Source organism: Pteropus medius, unplaced genomic scaffold (genome assembly GCF_902729225.1).
Source record: "Pteropus medius unplaced genomic scaffold, Ma_sr-lr_union100, whole genome shotgun sequence".
NCBI lineage: Eukaryota > Metazoa > Chordata > Mammalia > Chiroptera > Pteropodidae > Pteropus > Pteropus medius.
Genome location: NW_024342257.1, coordinates 2,797,854 through 2,819,231, shown reverse-complemented (window position 1 = coordinate 2,819,231; position 21,378 = coordinate 2,797,854). Strand labels below are relative to the sequence as shown.

Here is a 21,378-nt window from a genome sequence, read left to right as displayed (position 1 = left end):
TGTTTACTTCTATATAGAAGCTAAAAATACGGAGCAAAAAATACCTCATGTAGCTAAAAATCTATGTACTACTTAATGTTTTCAGGTGGCAAATGCAACTGTCATTTCATATAAAATTCCTTTCATTAACTATAAAAAACAGTACCTGCCTGCCAGGCTTTGAATGTCCTTTTAACTATAAAAGTAAACAGTAAAGAAATCACACACTTCTAGTGCTTTTTACGATAGATTTGCAGAAAGAAAAATAAAAGGAGAAACCCCTTTATAGCTCACTAACATTAAATAACATCTTAGGAAAGAATGCCATAGTGATTGGAAAGCATCATAAGATCAGTGAAATGACAAAACAGTCAACCCCCATATTCACAGTAGGTATAATAAACTAGTCAAATAATAAATTTTTAAAATCTGTCTTTTACAAAAATATTTTTTGCTTTTCATCTCTTGTATTTTTTAATGATGGCATCTCAATGTTTGCTCCTGTTGTTTTTCTGTCTCATCTAACAGACGTATTTTGATAGTCTGTACTCAAACACAAAGGTTTGTGAGATCTGGAAGAACTTACATATAGTGCAATATAAAAAGCCTATGAAGCTAAGACTCAAATTTATCAATGTCCAGAGGAAAACAGCACTGGCCAACTCTTTCTATATCTTCTCTTCAGGCAGTGATGAAACTGCTGGAAAGCTATAAAAATAAATTGTTTTTCTTAAACATATATCACTCATCTTAGAGTTTAAAGACAATGCCCCTAATGGTGATCGCTATTTGTGCACATGGCTATGGAAGAAGTGAATGAAGAAGTTACACTGTCTGCTTTGTGCATATGAGCAGTGAGCAGACTCTTCTGAGGTTGATGATGTGCCTCCTTAGTGCACGGTCTGCATCTGCTACTCTGCTTCTTAGAGACGTAATATACTTGATAGCATTGCTCAGGGAGAGAAAATACATGTATACATCTTCAGGAATATAAGACCATCTGGTTAGAATTATTTTTAATGGCCAGATTGAATATTACTAGTAGATGTTAATACAGAGAGCAGGAAGGACGTTATAGTATAATGCACAGCAGTGATCCAGTCTGGGCAGTCACTTAGATGTCTTAGGCAAGAGTAAGTTTTGCATTACTTAGGTTTTCTTCCTAATGTTACTTTAGGTATTTTAGTCATTTACGGCATTGTTTCTGTTCTTTAATTTAGTCAAGGGAAGGTTGATTATTGTCCTCTTTGGAGTTGAAAAAGCTTTGTGAATTTAAATATACATTATATAGAAATCTAATCAATAAAATATTCTTTTATAAATACAGTTAAATATAAATCAAAAGCAGCTACCATCTGTAGCAAATCTTTCATAAAAATCATCGAAGGAACAAAAGCATGTCATTGTACATACCAACCTTTCATTATGCATTATCCAATAAAATGACATTTCGAAAGATTCACAGTGGGTAGCATATGGAATACTCCATAAACACTGATTAGATTTAATAATGTTTGTATCGCTGTTTGGGAACATGTACAAGGAATGCGACAGCCATATATTATTAGCATCAAAATAACTCAGAAGGAAAGCTCCTAATTAAAGCAGGACTGATTTAGAAACTTAGCAAAATTGCAGCCAGAAATAACTACCTACCCACCTGCCCGAGACTTGGGACTTTCTTTTATGCATACAAAACAAACTTGCTTCTTAGGCCTGTGAGATGGCTGCTATGAAAATTATAATGAACTGTGACAATACCATTTTCAGCTTGTCCAGAATGGCACAAAACCTAGTCTCACAAGGACAACGTTGCTGCTCAAGTTAAGGTTTCAGCCAAGTGTCATCAAAGGAAAGCAAGATGTGGTCTGCAGTTGTGTGTGCTGAGCTGTACTCAGTGACTCTCCATGATTGATTAATATCCTCCTGCTTGGCAAATGTGCATATATTAAACAGCATCACAATAGCAAAAATTCGCTCACAGCCTGCCGTAGTAATTGATGCACACCTGTCCTGAAGAGCAATAAGAGAAGGAGATTGTTTAATTGGACAGTTTGAAAACCTGGTTGAGAATGGTTCCCCGCCACTTATAAACTAAATAATTATACTATAATCAATGTCTGTGCCTGCAGTCTAAAATATAAGAATGTTCAACTGGTTTTAATTTTTTGGACAACTGTCTGAGGGCTTATGAAATTTCTGTGTTAGGCATTTAATCTTTTTTCAAAGTTAATATTTTCCTAATATTTATATTACCTTTTTAAATAGCATTTTTTCATACCCTTACCTACAATCCATTTAACTCATTCTTAATTCATCAAAAAGCAAAGATGCCCTTCCAGAAGCAATGACTTTTCTTCCCAGTTGTTAGCTTGGGTCATGTGAGTGTTCTCATTTTGTAATAATATCAAAACATGTATATGTATAGTATTTTGCAGTCTCCTTTAATCATATCATCATTTTATTCTAAAAGTATACTATTAACTCCTTAAGTATTAGATTATTGTTTTTTCTTGATCTAGAATCTGTCAATGCTCCTGTTTACTTTATGCATCTCAGTTTAAATCTAATTTAAATAAAATGTCATTTTCACTGAAAGTTCTAAATTAGTAGTAAATATGCAAATATTTAAATTATTTCCCAAATGTTCTTTTGAGATACTTATTATTTTCTACTTTTATTTTACTTTGGGAAAAATAATTTATAAGCTAAATAATATTTAAACATATAAATATTCTATTAATTTGATTCGTAAAATGAGCTCAAGAAACTTCTCATATATATTAGACTATATAGCCATATTCATTTTTTGCTAGTACATTAATATTTTTATCTAAATTAATTTTTATCCACTAATGAGTGTTAGGAAGCACTGTACATCATTAAAAGTCTTTATTCCTAGATTAAGTATTTCCCAAGATTTATTATGATATAAACATATTCTTTTCACCTCCCCCCCGCCCCGCTTTCCATCAGAAAATAGCTTTAAGGCATCATGATAAAAATTATAATATATTTATAGAAAAAGGGTAAATCAAAAGCAGTAAAGATGAAAGAATCGGATTAGACTTTCCATTTGCTTACTCAATATGGTGTATCTTATGCCCAGGTTTCCATCTTTACAGAATTTACTGAGTATGTTTCAACCACACTGCAATCTAAATGATTTTTTTTTCTCTGCCATCTGCTGTTCAGTTAATATGTGTTTGGATATGTGTTTTATGCAAAGTAGCTAACAATCTAACATTTTGGGACACTTTGCTGTTATGTCTTGACAATGCCTGGGCATTTGTGGATAAAAGAGTTGTATCTTTGCTTGTATATATAAATGAGTAAAACTCACTCCCTGCCCCCACTATTGTCCTCACTAAAATGAGAATACATTGAGATGCTAAAGGAAAATACCCACTTTAAAAACAACGATAACAAAAAAAAAATACTAAACTTATATCAGGGTGATTCAAGTATTAATATACAATAGAAATATACATTAACAATTGTATAAGTGTCCCATCACTTATTTGCAACTTATCTCTACATCGGAATTTCCTTAGACCAGCCAATGACGACTTTCAGTATTCTCAGGCAGCAACATGTCTTCCAGGGAACCTGGGTGTTACAAAGGGGAGAGCATACAGGAGGGAGCCAGCCAGGTGCTCTGCTTATAGTCAGCTTAATCATAGAATGTTTCTATTATCACTATAGCTCTAATTCTATTGCTGTTCCCTAGGTAACTGCCTAACACTTACAAGTCTTCTCTTGGTATTGTCACAAAGTAGCTCTAAAATATGTCTCAAAGTCTATCTAGGTACATCCACTGGCATTTTTTTCCCTCCCTCATTCATACACACACACACACACACACACACACACACACACACACACACACACTCCTTTGCTCCTAAGCAAGGTCTTTGTGAACTAAATTGCAGGAGAAAGAGACAGTGAATTGACCCCTTATCTTGATCGAAGTAAAATTTGGATTCATCATGTATTTGTGTGTGTGTGTGTAGAATTAGTGACCTAAATAGAAGTTTGCCTTTTTTTTTTTAACATGGTAAAAAACACGTAATATGAGATCTACTCTCTTAACATATTTTTAAGTGTACAATACAATACAATATTTGTAACTATAAGCACAGTGTTGCCACAGATCTCTAGAACTTTTTAATCTTGCATGACTGAAACTATACCATTGAACAGCAACTCCCCATTTTCCCTCCCCACAAGCTCCTGGCGACCACCATTATACTTTCTGCTTCTATAAGTTTGACTACTTTAGATACCTCATATACGTGGTATCGTGCAGTATTTGTTGTCCTTCTCTGGCTTATTTCACTTAGCATAATGTTCTCCAGTTACATCTATGTTGTAGCATATGACAGATTTCCTTCTTTTTAATGGTTGAATAATATTTTATTGTGTAAATATACCACATTTTCTTTATTCATGTATTGATAGACATTTAGATTTTTGCCACCTCTTAGCTATTGCGAATGATGCTAGAATGAACGTGGGAGTGCAAATATCTGAGATCCTGCCTTCTTTTTTCAGTCCAAGTTCTTGCTTTGAATAACACATTGACATTGAAACACATACGATTCCTAAGATCACATAATTTTTTGAGATGTCAGAAACACTTAGAGGCAGCAAATACATTAAAGATAGATCTGCAGTCCTACTTTATATCCATGTCACAGACTGAACACTACTGAAGCTATTTGTTATTGTTTGTTTTCCTCAAGCAGAAAAATTTCACAGGACACATTTTTATCTTTCCAACAAAAGAAAGAAAAGAAAGAATATGTTATTTGGAAGTAAAGCCACTGTATTTGAATAGCTTCTTCTATAGAAAGAATCTAAAAATGTCTTTCACAATTAATGCAATTTCATATTTAAGGTAAACATTAAATTGATACTAGAAAAAAACACAGCACCTACTAGCATTAAAGTACAATTAATAAATTCTTACATATGTATATACACATACTACATACATGTGTAGGTACATACATATATACATACACAGAAATGCATATATGTTTAGAGAACCTTAAAAATAGATAAAGAGTTGCCAAAAGCCTAGAAATGTGGTGCAAAAAAAAAAAGTTTTTGAGAGACTTCTAATGTCAGGAACGGCAAACAGCACAAATCAAGACATGAGTCCTCAATAAGCCATGGTGTTAGAAACATAAAGTAGTGTTTCAGTGCTATTATTTATTTTAGAGTAACACGTCTGCCTTTGAGATAGTTTATTATAGCTTAAATTCAGGATGAAGTTGCCAAGTACTTATTAGGCCCTTAACCCTATTTTAGAAATCATAGGAAATACAAAAAATGCACAAAATATATATTTTACCACCAATTACTTTTGATCTAGAATAGAAAGTTTTAGTATAAAATTAAGCAACTAGCTTGTATAATATATTCAAGTACCTCCATTAAAGAAATCCAAGCACTTTAATTACTGTTTCTCAAGATGCTCATGCTTCTATTTAACCTGAATACTTATAGAATCTGTCACTTTATAGCTGGAAGGAATCTTACAAAATTTCTACTTTAGTCTCTCCATTTTCATTTCTGTGAAAAGTGAATTCTATAGACCCACCCTTTCCATGCAAAAAAGGGATTAAATATGTTACCTCAGTTCATAGTTTATTCAAATACCTCTTACCTGGATGAGTCAACTTGGTTTAGAAGATTTTTCTTTTCTTTCTTTTTCTTTTTTCTTTTCTTTTCTTTTCTTTTTTTTTTTTTTTTTTTGGTAACACTTCTTTACCTCACTGGTGATTTTAGTTAAGGAAAGATAAACAAAAAATAATATAGCATTTTCAGCTGAATTTGAAACTACTGTTTGGATTGAAAATGCATGTTTGGAAACTATCTACAAGTCAGTCTAATAATCCCCAAACCCAAAATAGGCATTTGAAAACAAATATAAGAAACTAGAAAAATAAAATGCCCAAAGAATTTAGAGAATTATTTTACAGTGAACAATCCCAAATACCTAGATTTTCATTCTAAAGCATCAGACATAGCAGAAGTACTTGTGTAGTAAAAATTTAAAAAATAAAAATTACAAAGAGTACACACAAAAATGATGAAACAGGGATTCTCAGATACTTGGCACCACCATTTTTAACGAATTTTATAACTGTTTACAGTTATTCTTGAGTCTGTCATAATATGTCTTAAACTCAGTTCTGTCACTACCCAAAACAATAAAACTCCGTTCCCCGGGGATATATCCTTTGGCAAATTCACACTACATATTTTGCTTCATTGACATTTGTAGTAAAATGATCTTTTCTAATCATTGGAAACTGTTAGCACAGACTGTGGGATCTGATATTTTACTCTCTTAGCTAAAGTTTTAAGTCCAGGATGTTCTTTATTTTCAGGGGTGCATATCAAGACCAAACATATTCAGATGAAAGGCATGTTTATTGCACCAACAAGAGTGTTAAGGGAGCACTATTAAGGCACCATTCTGATCTAGATCTGATTGGAAAAGAGGAAGTCTTTGCTCCATTTTTCTTTGCTTTGCAGTTCTCACTGTTGCCACCCAAGCTGATCTCCAAGATATCAAAAACCCACTGACTTCCAACTGCCTGTTAGATATGACCATCACAATGTTTGTAAATAAATGTAGGAAAACAAATGTAGATATCTATTCATAGATATCTCAAGCTCACTGTGTTGAAAACTAGTCATTATTTTCCCTCCTTCCTCCCCCACCCAAAATAATGTTCCCTTTCTTGTCTCCTAAGTTCTGTTAAAGAACAAGTAAACACCAAGCATACTCTGAGTCAGGTGGACTAGAATACCTAAGTGGTATCCTCAATACTTCTCTCTCTCTAACCACTGACATCTAGTCAGTCACCACATCCCATGGTCTCTATCTCCTCGATATTTCTTATATCTACTTTTTGCTTTCTATTCAGTGTTACTCTGTTAGCTTCCTAGGTGCTCTCCCAGGGTTCAGTGTCTCACTTCTCCAAACCATCCTTCTTACTGTCACCAGAGTTAGATTCCTACAAACATGTAAGGTCATATTATTCTTCTATATAAAAACCATTGATTACTCATTGCCTACAAAGTAAACTCGAAAACTTTAACATGCATTTTACACCTTTCTAGGTGTAGGTTCAATAACCAGGTCTATGAAATGAACTGACGATAGGCAGATTAACAGGAAAAGAAGTATACAGATTTATTAATTTTTGATATATGTGCAGGGACATCACAGAGGGAAAAAGAGAATACCCAAGCAAACAATGAGATTATGAGATTTGAGAGCTCATATACTATCTTAATAGGAGAAGTGGAGAGGAGCTGTAGACCACTTGGAGGAGAGTAAAGGATTTTTAGAAAAGATGAATGGCCCCTTAGAAGAATAGATGGAAGTATAATAGTGTATGACAAAGTTTGAGATCAACTTATAGTCTCCTTTCCTGTGATTAAAGGCAACCTTCTCTGGTCGATGAAACCCTGGGGCGAAGATTTATGACAATTGAGTTTCTTTTAGAGGATCTGTCTTAAACAAATAAGGGGAGTTCAGAGAAAGCCTCTCTCTGCATTTGCTGTTTTTGCAAGTGCCTTCAACTCAAAATAACCCTCATGCCAAAGAGGTATATGTTATTAGGGTGGCTTGTTCTGCTACTCATGACAGGCATCTCCTCTGCATCTCCTTGTGTCCCCAAATTATGTTACCTCAGAATAGTAAAAGTTTCTTGATAATTCTAGATATTTTTATACCATTGCTCATGTTATTCTCATTGCCTGGGGTGTCTTCTTCTTTGGGTAGGGAAATCCTTTCCATACCTCCAGATGGAACTGGAAAGTTACTTTCTTCTGAAACCTTTCCCAATAATCTCAGAATCACTCCTTTCTATGTGTTTCCACATCTTTCTTGGAGTTTAGTTTATTTTGCCACACACTTTTCTTTATTTTTCAAACAAAAGAAAATAAGCATGCTGGTTAAATGCGTAGTTTTGTATTGTGGGGTCGTGGGGAAGGGTACCCAGGTTCAAATCCTGAATCCACTCCTTACTATAAAGATGTCACAGAGAAAGTCAGTGACTTCCCCAAAGCCAATTTCATCATGTGAAAATGGAGTTACTAATAGTATATATGTGTCATAAGACCATTGGGAGGATTAAATAAGACAAGGCTTATAAAGCATTTAGCTCAGAGTCTGATTCATTGTAAGAATTCAGTAAACATTAGTTCCTGCTACTGCTGCTCTGCTATTATTTATCTGTCTCCCAACACTAGTTTATAAATTCGGTGATGGTTAGAAGCCATGTCTTATCACTTTATTTTCTTTTTCTCTACTTAATCTCTCACAATTTCTTATACATTGTAGCCACAGGATAAATGACACTGAGAGCTGAATGTGAGGTAGGGCTGGAGGTAGGACTTGATCTCATTAACATCTGCGTATGCATACTCTGAATATTAAATAATAATACTGACATTCCAAAATATACACATCAATCTCAAAATGTTATAATCATAACTCTTCTGTTACTCTAAGCACAACTATTTATGTGCCAATCTCAATAGTTATGTATTGCCTAATACCTGCTGTTTTTTAGCTTCCTTTGATTCTATGTAATATTCTTAGTAACTTACCAAATATACTTTAACTGGATATTTATATAATATATCTACTTCTCATCAGTAGTTTGGATCTACTAACTAGACTTACTATCATTCAGACAGTATTCTATATTCCATTAGTTCCAGGATTTTTTTATTATCATTGTTAGTGTATGTTGTATGTGTCTGTGTTAATTTAAGATAGCATTTTTTATGCCTTTATGCAAAAGAAATCTGATCTTATCACTTTCTTGTTTAAAACTCTTCAATGACTTATATTTTTCTGAGGAAAAAATTCAAAATGTCAAGAGACCTGTAGAATCTGGCCCCTATGTACCTCAGAAACTGTCTCCCTCCTGTCTCCCACTTATTCTGTAAGCTCTAGGTTTCCAGGCCTTTTTTTCTTCTTTGCATGTCTAGAATATTTAATATCTTGCAGAGCTTCCACTCACCCTCCCCCAGTGCTCCTTCTCCTGGCATTTTCCTTTCAGGTCTCAGTTTTAATGTTTCATCCTTCAAGAGGGCCACCCACACCGCCAATAAGTCTACTAGGTCTTCCAAATATAACACTCTTTAACAACCTATGCTTTGCAATCAAAATTCTTTAATTTGTAATTTAGATTGTTTAAAATGTATTTGTTTCATGTATGTTTTCCCGCTAAATTGTAATCTCTGTGAAGGCAGTGACTAGTGACTTTATGTGAATATTCATTACTATATCCTAAGCACCTAGAAGATACCTGGAACATAGTAGGCACTTTATAAATTTGTTTGACTAAATGAATGGCAAGATCACTCTATTGGGTTTCTAAGAATGCAAAGATAGATTCTGTCTTCCAAGGGAGGGTGAAAAGAAATATGCACAAAAGACACAAGGAAGTGAGTAATGAATGGGAATAGAGAAAAGTAAGAGTGCTGAGTGTACCCCTTACTTCTATAATAACCATCGAATTTGTGGCTTTAACTGGAAGCTGATTTAAAAGCATTTTCTTTATACCCAGCTGACTTAGGCCATTTGTGGAAAAGTGTGGCCATTACAAAATCGTTCCATCTCCCATTAACATAATTGCCTCCTATATGTTAAAAACTGGGAATTTTGTTTCAAAATCCCTCATTGACTATGCTATCTTTGTTATATTGTTTAAATACCCTATGCCTATATTTTGTAATCTGATTTTTTGAAGATTTTTAGTCTATATTCTGGATTATTTTAAAGTACCATGTTGAATCCAAATGAAAATTAATATATGCATTCCATATTGTCCTTGTTAATGTTTCACATTTTAAAGTATTTGTCGACACATATTTATCACATAATGTTATTTGTAAGTACATTTCAGCTACTTTAATATGCCTTAATATTGTTTTAAGGTAAATTTTTTGAAATACTAACAACTTTTTACTAAAAATGATGTATTCAAATTACATGGAAAAATTAATATTTTTTTTAGCATTCAGAGGAATCTTTTTGACAGGTCATGGAAAGAGGAAATGCTTTCTATATTCTTCAATAGGTTGTATATTTGTGACTCTTTTATTTAAATGAGTATGTCATGTTGCTAACTAAAGCTTGTGTGAAGGTTAAGTGGATCTCAAGCTGATTTTTTCATGTTCTCAACAATCCAGCAGCAATGCTATTTAAAATTTCAAGTTTTTTTTTTATTAAAATCATAACTAATACACTGCCTACAAAGATGAGGAATTTTAAACAAATTTGACTTAATTAGCTATGAGATACATAAACTTCATCCCCAGTGCTCTGTGAATACTTATTCCAGTTCTAATGGAACAAGCGTTCTGTGTTAATTACTCTTTACATCAAGATTAAGTATAATGATAAACAGTTTTCTCTGCCAAGTATTTGATGGAGTAATACTATGAAGGAGAGGAAAAAGTTTCACTCATCTGTTTTGGGGTCTATGGCCAAGTCCAAAATTTAAACTGGCAAAGATAGATTAGCAGGAGAAAAACATACAAATCTATTGAATGTAACTTTCATGTGACATGGTAGCCTTTATTAGGAAATTAAGACCCAAAGAAATCATTAGACCTGAGAATTTTTATGCTAGGATTGATAAAGAGTGGAAAGTCATGGAAAGATATGATAGGGTGAAGAGTACGAGGTAAGCGTAATAAACTGAGGGGAACTTAGCAAGTCCCCTTCATTTGGATTCTTCTTGATGTCCCTCCATCTTGGAGATAAAGATGGTCCTTTCCTCTGGATATAAGAAGGCCCCTCTCACACGAAGGCCTTATGACTTATTTCTGGAGAGGAGTGCCAAGAGAAGGTCAGAGTGGCCTTCTGCTTCTTCTATTTTCTCAAAGGCCTTCAGCTTAAAATATTCAATATGCCATAGTGCTATGTTTTGGGGTAGCATATTCTGAACCCCATCATCTATTTTATCAGTTAGAAGGCAAAGGTTACAACACCTAACTTCAACCAATTTATGTTCAGGCAGGTACAATTACAAAAAAAAAGTCAATAGATAATATACTAAAAGTGTAAAGAAAATAATTTACCTTCTATTTAAGTACATGCCTATGGATGAATTATAGCTACCTCAGGTTGGATTTTTTAATTGAAGTATAATTGACATACAACACTATGTTAGTTTCAGATGTACAACATACTGATTCAACATTTGTATACACTGCAAAGTGATCATCACAATAAGTTCAGATAGCATCCATCACCACACAAAGTCACAATTTTTTTTCTTGTGATGAGAACTTTTAAGATTTACTTTCTTAGCAACTTTCAAAGTAGCAATATAATATTATTAACTATAGTCACCATCCTATGCATGACACCCCCATGACCTATTTTATATGTGGAAGTTAGTACCTCTCGATCCCCATTACCCATTTCACCCACTCCCAACCACCTCTCCCCTTTGGCAACCACCAATCTGTCCTCTGTACCTATGAGTTTTGTTTTGGTTTGTTCATTAATTTATTTTGTTTTTGAATTTCATATGTAAGTGAAATCATATGGTATTTGTCTTTCTCTGTCTAATTTATTTCATTTAGTGTAGCACTCTCTAGGTCCATCCGCATTGTCACAAATGTCAAGATTCCATCATTCTTCATGGCTGAGTGTATTAGATTGTGTGCATGTATGTGTATCACATCTTTATTTTCTTTTTTTTACTTTAAAAGAATTAAGGTTATTGGGGTAACATTGGTTAATACAATTGTATAATCTTCAGGTATACATTATAATTTGACATCTATATATTCTATTGTGTGTTTACCACCCAAAGTCCAATTTCCTTCAGCTACATGTCCATGAGTCTCTGTTTGTCTTGTTCATTTGTTTCTTTCAGGTTTAGATCACACATATAAGTGATATCATGCGATTCAACTTTTTCAATCTGGCTTATTTCGCTTAGCACGATTATCTTGAGGTCCATTCAAGTAGTCGCAAATGACAGTATTTCATCTCTTCTTATGGCTGAGTAATATTCCATTGTATATATGTACCACAGCTTGTTTAGCCATTCATCTACCGTAGGACACTTCAGTTGCTTCCATACACTGGCCACTGTGAATAATGCTGCTATGAACCTCGGCGTGCAACTATCTTTTCGGATATGGGTTTTCAAGTCTTTGGGGAAAATACCCAGTAGAGGGATTGCTGGATCATATGGTAGGTTAATTCTTAGAGTTTTGAGGAACTTCCATACTGTTTTCCATAGTGTCTGTACCAATTTGCAGTCCCACCAGCAGTGTATGAGGGTTCCTTTTTCTCCACATCCTCTCCAACATTTGTTATTACTTGTCCTGTTGATTATAGCTATCCTAACAGGTGTGACATGGTATCTCATTGTGGTTTTGATTTGCATTTCCCTAATAGCTAACAATGTTGAGCATCTTTTCATATATTTGTCAGCCATTTGTATGTCCTCTAGGGAAAAGTGTCTGTTCAGGTCCTCTGCCCATTTTTTGGTTGAATCATTTGTTTTTTGTTGTTGTTGTTGTTATTGTTGTTAAGTTGTATGAGTTCTTAGTATATTTTGGATATTAGGCTTCTATCAGAGACATTGCTTGCAAATATATTTTCCCATTCAGATGGTTCACCCTTTACCTTGTTGATTTCTTTTGCTGAGCAGAAACTTTTTAGTTCGATGTAGTCCCATTCATTTATTTTAGCTTTTACTTCCCTCGCCTTTGAGGTCAAAGTAATAAAATCCTTTTTTAAGTCCAAGGTCCTTGTCTTTAGTTCCTATTTTTCTTCTATGCATTTTATTGTTTCAGGTCTTATATTCAGGTCCTTAATTCATTTTGAGTTCATTTTGGTGTGTGATGAGAGACAAGAGTCTAGTTTCATTCTTTTACAGGTAGCTTTCCAGTTTTCTCAGCACCGTTGATTGAAGAGCCTTTGCTTTATACACTGTATGTTTTCGGCTTTCTGTGTCAAAAATTATTTGCCCATGTAAATATGGGTTTACTTCTGGACTCTCAATTCTGTTCCACTGGTCTGTGCATCTGTTTTGCGGCAAATACCATGCCATTTTGGTTACTGTCACTTTGTAGTATAATTTGAAGTCGGGCAGAGTGATGCCTCTAACCTAGTTCTTTTTTCTCTGGATGGCTTTGGCATTTCGGGGTCTTTTGTGCTTCCATACAAATCTGATGATTTTTTGTTCTGTTTCTTTAAAAAAATGATGATGAGATTTTGATGGGGATTGCATTAAATTTGTATAATGCTTTAGGTAATAAGGTCATTTTAACTATGTTGATTTTTTCAATCCAAGAACACGGAATATCTTTCCATTTCTTTGTATCTTCTTCGATTTCTTTTAATAGGGTTTTGTAGTTTTCATTATATAGGTCTTTCACGTGTTTCGTTAAATTTATTCCAATTTTTTTTTCTTTTTGGTACAATTGCAAAAGGAATTGTTTTTTCTACTTCTTCTGCCAATTCATTATTAAAGTATAGGAACGCTATGGATTTTCGAACATTGATTTTGTATCAAGAAACTTTACTGTATTTGCCTATTGTTTCGAGTAGTGTTCTTCTGGAGTCTTTAGGGTTTTCTATATAGAGAATCATGTCATCTTCAAATAGTGACAGTTTGACTTCTTCGTTTCCTATTTGGATGCCTTTTATATTTTTCTCTTGTCTGATTGCACTTGCTAAGACCCACAATATTGTATCGAATAACAGTGTCAATAATGAACAACCTTGCATTGTTCCTGATCTTTGAGGGAAGGTTTTTAGGTTTTCACCATTCAGTATAATGTTGGTTGAGGGTTTGTCATAGATGGCTTGTATTATGTTAAGGTACTTTGCTTCTATATGAATTTTGTTAAGAGTTTTGGTCATAAATGGATGTCGTATCTTCTCAAAGGCTTTTTTTGCATCCGTTGATATGATTAAACGATTCTTATTTTTTAATTTCTTTATGCGGCGTATCACATTAATCGATTTGCGTATATTGAACCATCCCTGTGCCCCTTGGATGAAGCCCACTTGATCATGGTGTATAATATTTTTAATATGTTGCTGTATTCGGTTTGCTAGTATCTTATTTAGGATTTTTGCATCTGCGTTCTTAGAAATATTGGTCTATAGTTTTTTTTGTTTGTTTATTTGTCTAATCCTTACCAGATTTTGGTAGCAGAGTAATATTGGCTTCATAACATGAGTTTGGGAGTATTGCCTTCCCTTTGATTTTTTGGAAGAGTTTGAAGAGAATAGGTATTAAATCTTTGAATGTTTGATAGAATTCACTGGTAAAGCCATCTGGTCTTGGACTTTTACTTTTTGTTTTTCCAGAAAGAAGATTTATTATATAAAGGTCTCTCTTTAGCCTGCTGAAAAAAAGGTATTTTTCTTTTGGTTTCCAGTAGGTGGCGTCTAAGCCTCTTGGATCCCTGCTTTACATAAAGCCTTAAAAATGCCTTTTTATTTTCTCATAGATATTTAATCATGCTTGCTACCCTCAGTTTCAGTTCCTGTCAGTGTTAGCGACAGTGTCAGCAGTGTTTGCTCAGATTCCCCTGGGGCTCCGGGGTAATCAGTCTCGTAGGGTATGCGGGAAGGTGAGCTCTGGGTTGTGGGTTGGAGACTGCGGTTCAGCCTCTGTTTTGCACCTGCTGACGGTAAAAATCAACTGTTGTTTCTCTGCTATCCAGTTCTACTTCTTTGCTTTTTGCCCTGATGATTGGGCCCAATTGGGTACTTGAGGCTTATATGCCATTCTTGAGTAAGGAGTGGTAGGTAGGGCTCTGGGACTTCAAAGGGAAAAGAGGTAATTCACCAGTAGATGAGAATGAGCAAATATGTGGTAAATTCTTGCTGGGCCACCCAGAAACAACAGGGCACATCTAACAAACATATTCTTGCATGGATCTTCCCTGTTTGCTGCACTCAATTCACATATGCTAAGGTGAATAGGCTAAGCCTACCTTCCTGAAACATGTTTTTTATCTGAATTCCTTTAGATAGGTAAGAAGGAGGTAAAAACAAACAAACAATCATACATAACTCTTCTTCAGTTTGTTGGACTTTAATTGTTTTTAGCTTTAAATAATTTGATGTGGATACTCATTCTGGACCCATACAAATTATTATGTTCGTTAATCCGTTTTTAATTATTTTTTTTTTGTATGGTATAAGACAGTGGTCCAGTTTCATTCTTGTGCAGTTTTCCCAATACCATTTATTGAAGAGACTTTCCTTATTCCGTGTATGTTCTTGCCTCATTGTCATAAATTAATTAACCATACAGGCGTGGGTTTATTTCTGAACTCTCTATTCTGTTCCATTGATCTATGTGCCTGTTTTTATGCCAGTATCACACTGTTTTGATTACTATAGCTTTGTAAAAATAATTGAAATCAGGGAACATTATGCCTCCATCATTTTTTTTTTCGTCTCAAGATTGCTTTGGTTATTTCGGATCTTTCTTGGTTCCATATAAATTTTAGGATTGTTTGTTCTATTTATCTGAAAAGTGCCATTGGAATTTTGGTAGGGATTGAATTGAATGTGTACACTGCTTTGGGTAATGTAAGCATTTTTACAAAATTAATTCTTCTCATCCATGAGCATGGAATATCCACCTTTTTGTGTCTTCAGTTTCTTTCATCAATGTCTTATAGTTTTCAGTATGCAGGTCTTTCACTTATTTTTTAAAATATATTTCTAGTTATTATATGCTTTTTGACACAATCATAAATGAAATTGTTTTCTGAATTTCTAATAGTTTGTTGTTGGTGTATAAATATGCAACAGATTTCTGTATATTGATTCTGTACCCTGAAACTTTACTGAATTTGTTATTTCTGTTTTTAGCAGAATCTTTAGGGTTTTCTATATATAAAATCATGGCATCCAAAAATAGTGACAGTTTTACTTCTTTCTAATTTAGATATCATTTATTTCTTTTCCCCCATAATAAAAGATTAACAAGAAAAAATTAAGCAGAAGTTTATTAATATGCACACCTCATGTATACTTTGGAGATACCCTGGTAAAAGTGAGTTAATTCCCTGAGGTAGCCTAAATCACCAATTTAAATACCATCTCCAGCTAAAGATAAAAGAAAGGTGTGAAGACACCAGTTATTGGGGGAGGAGAGTTACCAGGAAAAGCACCATTAAAAAAAAAAAAAGAGTAAGGTTTGTTGTGCAGATTTAAATCTGCAATTTCATCATTGATTCATCCTTCTCTTCCTGGTAAGGAGAGGGAGACACCCTCACAAATGGAGATTTCCTTTATAAATGTAAATATTCCTTTCAAAAGGGTAACTTTTAGTATTCTCAGAAATTTTCCTATCTCTGCTGTTTCTCAATCGGCTCAGAATAACCTGTGCCATAGAAGCATATTTTGGAGTGGCATATTCTGCAACACTTCACTACATTCTAACCCAAGATAGATGAGTGCCTTTTTCTAGTTTCCACAACCCTAAAATCTGAATAGTGGTATTTCTCTGCCTCTTTGGTAAGGTTGTTATGAAGAATACGGGGCATAATGGGAGGAAAAATATATCGAAAATGGTAAAGTCTTATACAAATGCAAATTGATAATGGTAGAATTATTTGTAATATTAGATTATAAACTTCTTCAAGGTCTGTATTAGGCTTTAATGTTACTGTATCCATCACAGTGCTTATTAACATAGTACTAACCAGTATATCGTATTTAGTGGCTGTTCAAAAAAATTAAATAAAAATTTCTAACTGAAATCAAGTGATGAAAAAGGAATGATAGTGTCTAGTTCTTTTTTACCTGCAGTACCAGGCAGGATTAGGTATCATGGTTGCAACTGTGAAAGATTCAGTGCTGACTCATGCTGTTTCTTTTACAAAGTAATCACTGTGAAGATAAGTGAAGAACTTGGAAATTGGGTTGCTGTCCATTTATTATTTCTAAGATAAACTGTTCCCAGAATTTTTCAAATTGTCTCACTTCGGTACACACACAGAATTTCTGAAATCAGTTTTTGTTCTAGGAAAACAAATTTGTGAAATTGTGTATCACTACATGGGCATATTTTAGCTGGTGAAAAATTGTGTCATGATAAATGGGAAACAGTTTTTCGCCTTTTTTATCTTTGGCTTTTTCTCTGTGCTGTACAGATGTTGAGGCTTCTGAAATATACAGTTTATTAATTTGCATTGCAAATAGAGTACAAGTAAGTGACCTTTGCAAAGTGTTTCTGCCTAGCAAGTCTCTGGCATGAGTTTTCTTTATTTAGGGAAGAGAGACTAGAAAGCGAAAAATCTCACTTTCATTCCATGCTAAGAAATGAAGGGTGTTGTCTTATTTCCATAACTCTTAAATAGGACGTTTAACACATTTTAAAAAGTAAAAAAAAAAAAAAAATGGTGATATTCTTAGAAGTGAAATCAAAATGTGTACGTAGTATTACATATAATTTTCATTGGTAAAAGAAGAGTCAGAAATGCATTAATTCTTTCAGTTCTGTTAACATCAAAATGAACTTGAGGGTTGAAAGGTATAATGTTACTTATTAGCAGGGAAGAGGTTGTTGGATTGCTAATGCGGATGCCAATACTTAAGTAGCATAAGAAAGAAAATATGTAGAGAGGGGCATCTCACTTTTAAAATCATGATGTATTCCGTAAGTATCAGCTGCAAAGTAATTTTCCAGAAATGGTCTGATTTCCCCATTGACTTCCATTGTATAGGTAGAGCTATGTTCCCATGGAAAATAAATTTGGCCCCAGGTTATAATAAAACACGCTGAAGAATTCAGAAAGTGTTATGGAATCAAGTATTTCAAGACACAATTATCAGTATCTGATAAAATAATACTATCACAAAATATTAATACACTGTGGTGGATCTTAAAATAGCATGCCACAAACTGTGCTATTATTCTTTTACAATTCCAAGTTTATTACCTTTCTATTTAAAGATATTTTACTTATGTGATCATTATTGATTTTTAATAAATTTAATTCTAATTTTAGAAGGTGGATTTAGTTCCCTATATTCTTCATGGTTAGCCTGCTTACCTTTCTCTGAAGCATTTTTATCATCTAACATTTAAAAGGGAGGGAGCAATTGGGGGGATTGTTTTATGAACTATATAGATGCCTAACCAATGTACTGTATACTTGATACTAATTTAATATTTTTTTAAAAAAGTTAATAGCCATAGAAGAAAGACCAGAAGGAAATGCCCCAAAATGTTCACAATACTTGCTTCTGAGTTGTTGAAAATTTTAGTTCACTTATTTATGTTTTTTAGATTTCTAAGTCACCTAAGGAGATAATTTTCTATAAATATATCTTCTATAATCAGGAAGAAAATATTATAATTTCTTTCTGTAAGTATAAATTTATATATAATGAGATTCCTTTAGTCAGACACATTTATATATTTGGTTCATTTTATGCTTTGGTAGTGATTGTTACCACTTTTTTGATACTATTTGTAAAACAACGATGTAATTAATATCTGGATAAGTAGTTTTTCTAGAGCATACTACTCAGAGTGTAATCTTGGACTGGCAGCCTCAGCAGCACCCGGGAACTTGTTAGAAATTAGTGTTCGGGTTCTTGAGCTCAGGCTCAGCAAATAGGAATCTAGGTTTGAATAAGCTGTTGGGGTGATTAAGGTTCCAGAACTATAGCAGAATCTCTCCCTCCCTTCCTCCTCTTCCTCTCCTCTCTTCTTCTCATGGGATGGACACACACACACACAAAAAAAATACACACACACACACACATTGTTTATTTACTCATATTTATTCATAATCTACATATAGAATTTACTGTAACCTCTCTATGTAGAATATGTACATTAAGAGAATTTATACTTTTTTTCTAAGTTTTTTGTTAGTGCTTGTTTCTATCCTACCTTGTTCATAAAAAAATATGAAGCAGTTTTGGCATATTTATACTTATGTGTTTTCATTTAGCAAACCTGTACTAGCAGACCTGTTCTGGGTTATGCATTAAATTCTTATGCCTAATTTATAGTTTTTCAAAACTCACTAAATGATATAATGACTCCAGTAATTTGTTGTGGGCTGAATTGTGTCTGTGCAAAATTCACATATTGAAACCCTAGCCTCTAGAACCTCAGAATGTGACTATTTGGAGATAGGGCCTTTAAGGAGGTAATTAAGTTAAAACGAGATTCTAAGGGTGGGCCCTAATCCCATGTGACTAGTGTCCTCATAAGAAGAGGAGATTAGGACGCTGACAACACAGAGAGACCACCATGTGAGGACACAGAAGGCAGCCATCTACAACAAGATAAGGGGAGAGGCCACAGAAGAAACCAAACTTGCCAACACCTTGATATTGGATTTCTAGTCTCCAGAATTGTGAGAAAATAAATTTCTGTAGTTTACTTCCCAATCAGTTGCATTTTGTCATGGCAACCCTAGCAAAGTGACATGTAAGTATTTACAGAAATGGTGATATAATTCAACCTTAACATCTAGTGATTGCCTTTGAAGTACTATTGGTTCATGTTCCTTAACAGAAAGCTACAGCTTTACAAAGACTGCCAGAGACCAGTATGAAAAACTGCTCACCATGCACAACAATATGGTAAAGCTCTATGAGAGTCTTGGAGAATACTTTATTTTTGACTCTAAGACAGTGAGCATAGAAGAGTTTTTTGGTGATCTCAGCAACTTCCGAACTTTGTTTCTGGTGAGTAATACATCTTAATGCATTAAAAAGCCTCTTGCTTTTGTTTTAAATTTCTTCTATTGATAGAATTTCTTCTATTGGCATTTTATGTAACTATTGACCATATTGATTTCATGTTATAGCTCTGTAACAGGAATTGACAGATATTTTAAACCTGTGACATAGTTAAAAATTGTTGGCTTGCTTAATGTACAATGGGGACCTAAATGAATTATCTTCAACTTTAAGTATACATGGGAATTTTTCCACTGAAATTGTATGGAAAATGAATGAATTGGTACATAAATGGCCAATTTTTATACAGCATAATATTACAATTTGACCTAGCTTAAAAATTCATATCTAAAATAATATTTAATACAATAAGATGCTGTGGTTTATGAACAAATTTCTTTCATATTCTAGATGAGGAACTGATTCTAAATTAGACTGTGTAAATGACCTTGAATACCTACAATTTCTTTCAGAGCGTGGGCTCTTATTTTAAACTGTAACTCTTGTGCGTAACAGCAAATATTAGCATTAATTGGAGGGGAGCAATTAGTGTGCCAGTTCTGATGCTAGAGGGGAACAAAAGCTTTGCTGTATAGATGCTGTGGAAATACTTCTCTGCATCAGCGAAGGAATAGAAGACTACAGACTCTGATGGTAGTAAAGAAAGATATGCACAGTAGGTGATATCAAACAAAAGTTCATGTACTTTAAAGAAGGAATTTTAGCAGTTATCTCCAACAGAAGATCAGTTAGCAAACTAACACATTGCAGTTTGAGGTATGTTTCTGTCCTCAGAGCAGTTTTGCTAAATAAGGCTCCCTCTCTTAATTGATGGTGTTGCCCCATGAAATCATTCAATTTTGTTGTGACTTGTACAATCTATCAGATACAAATATACTCGTGGAAAGCATTTGTTTTCATCTACTGACTTAGGACCTGGAGCCCAGAGCACCCCAGCTTGAGTTATTACCAGCTCTGGGTTCTATGTCCAAAAACTTTCATAAGTATAATCACTTGTTTTCCTTTTTGCTGAAATTTTGGAATTATTTTGGTCTTTGCTCTTTATCTCTTAATAGAACATGTATTTAAACTTTTAGCTGGCCAATAAGTAGTAATGTGTGTTCTGTTAATGAGTAGTCAATTTATTTTCAAAATTTAAAATTTATAAATATGACATGAACATATGAATATCCAGTATTATTTTCAAAGAGAAAAAAAAGTATGTTGAAAAGAAATGAGGCTAGAAAAGACATTTCAGTTGACACATCGAAAAGATAAATCCAGTAGATTATTTTTGTAACATCAATGTCTATAGGTGAATGGAGAAAAGAAATATAATTAATATTGTCGATCTCTATTAAAAAGTGCCTTGTTTTAACATGGATTGGATCCTAAAATAGTCTGTGCCCCTCATCTCCCCAATACAGACGTAGTAGAATTTGGTATACTTCTCTCATATTGCAGCATTTGATTTAGGACAATTTCTGTGTGACAGCCTATGTTCAGTCGCATTAGATGCTTAGAAGGCTTGCTAACAATTATACTTGTAGAACTTGGTAATCATAACTCGTTTTAAAAAAAAATGTAAAGATATCATTATTAAGACCTGATTCTGCACTCTCGTGCTATCAGTAATAAGCTATGTGACTGTAGGT

The 21,378-nt window shown here is 33.8% G+C and overlaps 1 protein-coding gene across 11 annotated transcripts in view; it reads left to right on the top strand.

Annotated features, from left to right (window-relative positions):
* DIAPH2 (diaphanous related formin 2) overlaps window positions 1-21,378 on the top strand; it is a 939,022-nt gene that overhangs the window by 545,354 nt on the left and 372,290 nt on the right. For all 11 annotated transcript variants that reach the window (XM_039859137.1, XM_039859172.1, XM_039859127.1 and 8 more), the window contains one exon: window positions 19,565-19,729. In XM_039859137.1, coding sequence (XP_039715071.1) covers window positions 19,565-19,729 — 165 coding nt within the window. The remainder of the gene's footprint in view (window positions 1-19,564; window positions 19,730-21,378) is intronic.